The sequence below is a fragment of the Lygodium microphyllum genome, chromosome 7 (genome assembly GCF_053477565.2).
Source record: "Lygodium microphyllum isolate KBCC chromosome 7, Lygodium_microphyllum_v1.1.10, whole genome shotgun sequence".
In the NCBI taxonomy this organism is placed as follows: Eukaryota; Viridiplantae; Streptophyta; class Polypodiopsida; order Schizaeales; family Lygodiaceae; genus Lygodium; species Lygodium microphyllum.
The window spans coordinates 11,821,705-11,827,704 of NC_141141.1; the positions used below are offsets into that span (position 1 = coordinate 11,821,705).

The 6,000-nt window shown below is 41.2% G+C and overlaps 1 protein-coding gene across 3 annotated transcripts in view; it reads left to right on the top strand.

The window, feature by feature from the left end:
* Positions 1–5,246, top strand: part of LOC148033181 (uncharacterized) — a 52,577-nt gene extending 47,331 nt beyond the window's left edge. Inside the window, exons 9-11 of one of the 3 annotated variants that reach the window (XR_015691268.1) lie at positions 3,091–3,925; positions 4,440–4,569; positions 4,826–5,246. Coding sequence is in view for 2 of the 3 variants with exons in the window: in XM_087681055.1 (XP_087537181.1) it covers positions 3,091–3,903 (813 nt within the window). In the remaining variant the exon portion in view is untranslated. Of the gene's footprint in view, positions 1–3,090; positions 3,926–4,439 lie in introns of those variants that run through there. The other 2 variants (XM_087681055.1, XM_087681056.1) reach the window with 2 other exon arrangements.
* Positions 5,247–6,000: the final 754 nt, after the last annotated feature.

Sequence of the window (6,000 nt, forward strand, 5' to 3'; positions counted from 1 at the left end):
GTGACTTGTACGATTGTACTGCTCCACTGGAACTCGCATTGGTTCTTGGCCATAAAACACAACAATTCCATCATATTGTTTGTTTCATATTTTTGGTCAAGTTGAAGTATCGCCCAAAGGTGAAGATTGCATAGGAGTTAATATACTTGATTAAGCATTGGTCTTCTCATGTTGTCCTTGAGAGTATTGTTGAGGACAATAATCATTCCGAGGAGGAAAGTGTTATATTCTCAAGCATCTTGGATGGGCGCCCACATCATTTGGCTATAGCGATTGATAATTTGGCGAGTATGGGTCTTGTAGTGTTAACATGCTGAGGACACTTCAGGGTTAGCTAAGGGGTCTTGTAGTGTGAATGTGTTTAGAGCATTTTAGTATTTGGGCAACTAGGTTCTTTAATAGAAATGATAACTCATTTGTGTGACACTTTGCATATGATGGCTCTTGGGATCTAGTGGCTCTTGGACTCTAGATCCTAGGTCACTCTTAGCTCTAGTGGATGGTATGGGAATTCAACTGTTGCCATCGAAGCTTAGTTTGACTTGTTGCTTGTTCTTGGGTCAAAAGTGAGCCCCTTTGGCTCCATGGCTAGGAGGTGAGCTCATTGTCCATCTTGTTTGTTTCTCTCCGCACTTGTATATCTTTATCATGTCATGTGTAGGTTGGAATTTGGATATCTATGTGGGTGTTTCAAGTCACGTGATTTCCGCTTTTCGATGACATAAAGAGGAGGAAATTGATTCCTCCTCCAAGAAGGGACCTCCTAGTGCAGCTATTGTGGTTGGAGAGGCCACCGTTATAGGGATTGCAATTGATAGGTTGAGTATGATGAAGTGCTTGATCTTTCTAGTTTGAAAGGGGGTACTATTGTGGATGAGCTCATGGTCATGGATGTTACTAGTCATATGTTACTTTATCACATACTCCTTCGGTTTCATGTGTACCGTTCATTGCTAAGCGGGCAGCTTCTTAGGCCATCTCATTCTACTTGGTCTCGATGGTGTATGCCTTGTCCTTGGATTCCTTGGCTGATAGCCATTGCTAGTCAAGGTGTGCTTTTGGATGAGTATTCTTCCAAGGACGACGACTTGGGTGCTTATTTTCCCATCTTCATAAGACAAGGTGCTCTTTCCTTTGCGGGACAAGCTTTCCTCCCTAGTTGTTCATGACCATCCCATCCCACCCCACCCCACCCCTCTCTCCCTTTCCTTCTTCAACACTTTCTTCCCCTCATGTCTCCTTGGTGTCTCTCATTGCATTGTGGAGAAATACCCTAACTTAGAAACTCAAACACAATCATATGACAATAGCACAGACTGATAAAAGAACACAGCTAGGGTTGGGGTAAATAAAAAACAATGTACATAGTGAATAAGAAACTGAATGAATCTGAATAGAATACAATGCTAATGCAACAAACACACGATGTAGTGAAGTAATACAGGGCCCCTGAATTCTTGTGTCTTGAGGACTTGGGCAGAGGGTATGAGCTGGAGAGCGTGTTGTACTCCGACGAATCCCAGATCACAGCAAAGCAACCTCCTTCAGTGTTTGGCAGCAGGAAATGCAGCAGATGGTGATGACATGGCAGGCTGGTGGCAGTCTGATCAGCAAAACATAGGACAACTGATGATCTGGTAGTGGTCGGTAGCTAGCAGATTAAAACGCAGCACTTGCTGCAGTCCCAGAGGGTAGAATGGCAGCCAGCAGGTCCAAAAGCAACAGTTGCTGCTAGATAGCAGCTGGCAATAACAAGGAGGGGGTGTGGTAGCAGTCACCCATGCTGGACAGCAGTAGATGATGGCTGAAACGGTCCGAATTTGCCTGGAAAGGCTGAGAAACAGGTGCTGGTAGGTGGACAACAGTCTTGGACAGCTCCGGCTGGGATATCCTCCTTGATCGGGGTGTGGACAGCAAAGCTTCAGCACTTGCAATCTGCAAAAACGAGATTGATCGAGTGTGAGGGCAGCAAGTCTATTTATAGAAAGTTTGGGCCTCCCAAATGAGGGTTTGCATGTGGGACATTGGAACTCTAGGACAGTGTTTCTTGTTGAATAAAATGTTAAATTAATTAATTAATTTGAGTTTTGGGGCTGTTTATCTAAGGTTAATGATTTTTAGCTGAACATGCAAGCATAGTTGCCAAGAAATCGGTTTCATAAGGTGGGGAAACTTGTTTCATACTTGGGCCTTTCTAAAACATGTGAAACCCCTATTTTAAATTTTCAAACAACAAAAGGCCCTATCCTAAAGAAGTTTTTGAGCTTTTATGATATGGATTATTTTTAATCATTTGTATTGCTTGCAAGGATTTGCTTGAGTTGTTGTCTATCTATGTTTCTAACTTTCTTCTACAATTAAAGTCAGTGCTGTCCATGGATATTGGACCATGATTATATAAATGTGATGTTACGTTAAATGTTCATTTTGTAGTATATAATCATGAATTATCATCAATCTGTGTTAGCTATGGCAATGAGTCATCTTCTGTATGCTTATGAAGTTACACAATTTTTTTCCCATCTTGAATGAAACCTTTTTTCAACATTTTACGAAACTCATATGAGATATTTAGACCCATTTCATACCTTCTGTTTTAGAAACCTTTGGCAACTATGTTTGCAAGATTATCCTCTTTCAGCATCTTCATCTATACTTTCCCATTCATTCCTTTCTTTCCAATAGGTGCTTCCATCCTTGATTTTGAGCTGATTCTTCATGATCCTAGCTTCCTTGATCTTTGAATGCCTGCTCTGTTAGCAGTGTGCATTTCTTGTCCGTGCTTTGAGCTGTCCTGGTGTAAGCATCTGTGATATTACTTTGACTTTATCTTCCATGCTTCCAAACTCCAAAGTTGCTCGATTCTTTTCTTCCTTGATGATTTTCCATGGTACCATCCTTTTAAACCCCTTTTCTTCCAGAATTGGCCTTGGTTTAGTCTCTAGCCTGAATGTCTCTTTTCATCCATGTGCACAGGTGCCTGAAAATCTCTGTACATCTGTGAGAGAGCACATCTGAGAGAGAGAGAGAGAGAGAGAGAGAGAGAGAGAGAGAGAGAGAGAGAGCTTATGCTTTTTGGTTCTGCTGTAGTCTTGCAGAAAAGATATTGATCCACTGGCAGGGAGCACTATTGGCAGTTATGCAGGCAGTAAGAATGATCCTTTGCCTGTAAGTAATGATGCTAATCGTGCTAGAACAAGGAAATTCAGTCAGCATAATAGTCCTATGGAGTTGATGAGCAGAGAAGAGTTCCACAGTAAATACCGTAAGGATCCTGGAAATGAGGTAGCAGGTCTGGAACCTGCAGAAAGGGGGTTGTCTGAACGTGAAACAGAGAAAGGCAAGGCTGGTATTGCAGACAAGTTGTCTGAAGATCAAGCAGAGAAGCACCAAGGCCGATCAAAGATAGAACGCTGGATGAGTCAGAAGGACCTGGGATTCGATGATTCACGAAAGCATGCCTCTCATGATAAGGTGAAAAAACTTGACAAGCACAAGGAGCTTCTTGTGAGGGAAGAGCATAGTGCGTCAGTTGGTAGACTGCATGATGACACAGAGCGCAAGAGCAGGCACAGCCTTGAAACAGAGAAACGGCTAGGAAGTTCATCTGCAAGCACAGAACAGGCAAATGGGAAAGTCACTCTCCTAAGTGAAGACTGGAAACTTAAAGTCCAAAATGATAGAGTGGATGATGACTTAAATTGCCAAGTCTCTACTGAGTACCAGGAACAATATGGTTCAAGGTCACCAGCTACAGACACGGCTTCCAAAATGGAGAAACGGAGAGAACGTTTCAAGCTTCCAATTGAAGATTATGATATGAAGAGAATAGAACACGAAGAGCACAGGGAAGGAGCAAGGAATGAAAGGCCAGCCCGGAAGCGGAGGTGGCTTAGTGGCTAATTGGAGTCCTCCAAGTCATTAGGTGAGTATCTAGTCTGAACTATAATTGGCTCTTTGCTAGTATTTTTTTGATTTGGCAAGATTTTAAGGTGAGTTGTGCTTGTGCTTTTTACTAATGATGCATCATACGTACTAAGTGGTTTTTCAACAGATTGGGACTAAGAAGGGTGACCATCTTTTTGTGAACTTACTTTTAGAGTGATGAACAATTATTTGGACACATCTCTCTTCTTTTGTGATAAGGACTGGAAACAATGCATCCTTGTCATGGATGAATGTATCACTATTAATATCAAGAAAGAGAGAGTAGGCATACTTTTCTTTGATGTGTTTTGGCTTGAAATGCATTTTTCAATGGAATATTGATGCAATAGTTTCATGTCATCTTTTCTCCTGGTCCGAAGCCTGTTTAGTGGAACTTTGTTTTTCCTGCTGCATGGTAATGGTTTGGTATGGTAGACTATTGGGTACAATTACAATGATACTGGCAACTTGATGGCCTTTCTAGTTCACTCATTATTTTATTTTTATTGCAGCTTCCTTAAACATGAAGATTGGTTCTCCCTGCAGCCTTTGGATAAGGATTGTAACCAAAGACTCTATCAATTTGAGCTTCTAAGCGAAGGGTGAAGCTCAACATGTATATGGCCTGAAGGCCTTACAAAAGTGAGTAGAGTGTCAAAGGCCTGGTTAGGGAAAGATGATCCTTCAAGTTGCATGTACTATCTTGTTTGTAGAGCATGAGAAGGTTGGAGCTTTATGTATGTCATGATAGGCAATTGCAGATTGTGAGAGTTAGACATGAGGCGGTCTTTTTAATGGACCTTGATGAAACATGCATGGCTTGGCTTTAAGCATAAGCAGGGTTTGTGAAGCTGGCATAATATGCGTTATGAAAGTTGAGTACTTTGAGTTTTCGCAGGTAGGCTTCTGTCTGTATGAGCAGCTCCAGCATGTGAAGTTGCAGGGATCAGTATCGTGATTGTGGGTGCCTGTGTTGAAAGCTTGATCAAATATTTTCCAAGAAGGCATTCAACTTTCTAGTCTGCCCTTGAAATGTTGTAATGTGATGCCCCTGTTTTCTCATGTCTACAGTGAATCAAGGATGGAAATAATAGAGGGACAAAGTCCCACTGTTGTCCATGCAGAACTTTGCAAGCAGATGTAATATAATCACGTAGGTTATACTTGGACAAAGTCCTTGTTCAATTGTAGCATTTTTCCATACCGAGCAAGCAAGCACACATGATGTGAATGATAGTGTCTTGTTTGTGGTCATTCATTGTAAGTAATCTAATGAAATATCTCAATTTTATATGCTGCTCCCTTCAGAGAGTAGCTCTTGCACTAGTGTCTGAAAGGCTTTAAATTTTTTTAAAGAGGTACATTGGCCATCATCTCAAAATGTACGGTGGCAGAGTTGCTTTGTGTATTTGTTAGTAGGATGCGGCAGACTATTTCACACTCAGTAAGCCATGAACTCCAAGCTCCAGCGAAATCTGATAGTATTTCAAGATGGGTTTTTAGAGGTTTGGAGCAATGGACCATGAACTGTCACCATTGCTATTATCGAGCTAAGGGGAAACAAGGCTTTAGTTTAATGAAGCATGTCCTTGTGCTTGTGTGCTGCATTTCTGAAGTTCAAGGAATGATGGAGCATGAAATGTGCTACATGTTAGAGAATGAAAGGAGAATTTTCTTGTAGAAAAAAAAAAAAACCCGGAAAGGTTGATCACTTTGAAAAAGCAATGATGTATACAAGACTTGAAGTCCTAAAAGTCCCTACTTACATGCTCTCCAAACGAAGCATGTGCTAGGGTAAAGGGGTCAACAAAATGATACTCTCAAAAGCAAAACTCCCCTAACCCTAATTTAGTGTCATTGTATTGGCCCTTAATCGTTATTGGCCTGGACTCTCACATTCATAATTGTCTACTTGATAAAGAAATCACATCCAATGGAAAACACATAGATATTACTACATAGGCCCTATTGCCCAAGTAGGAGTGTGCAATTTAGTGGAATGCTGTAAATAGTTGATATAATAGTCATGGAGGAATAAATGCTGCGGATGAACTTTTGTTGAATAATGATGTG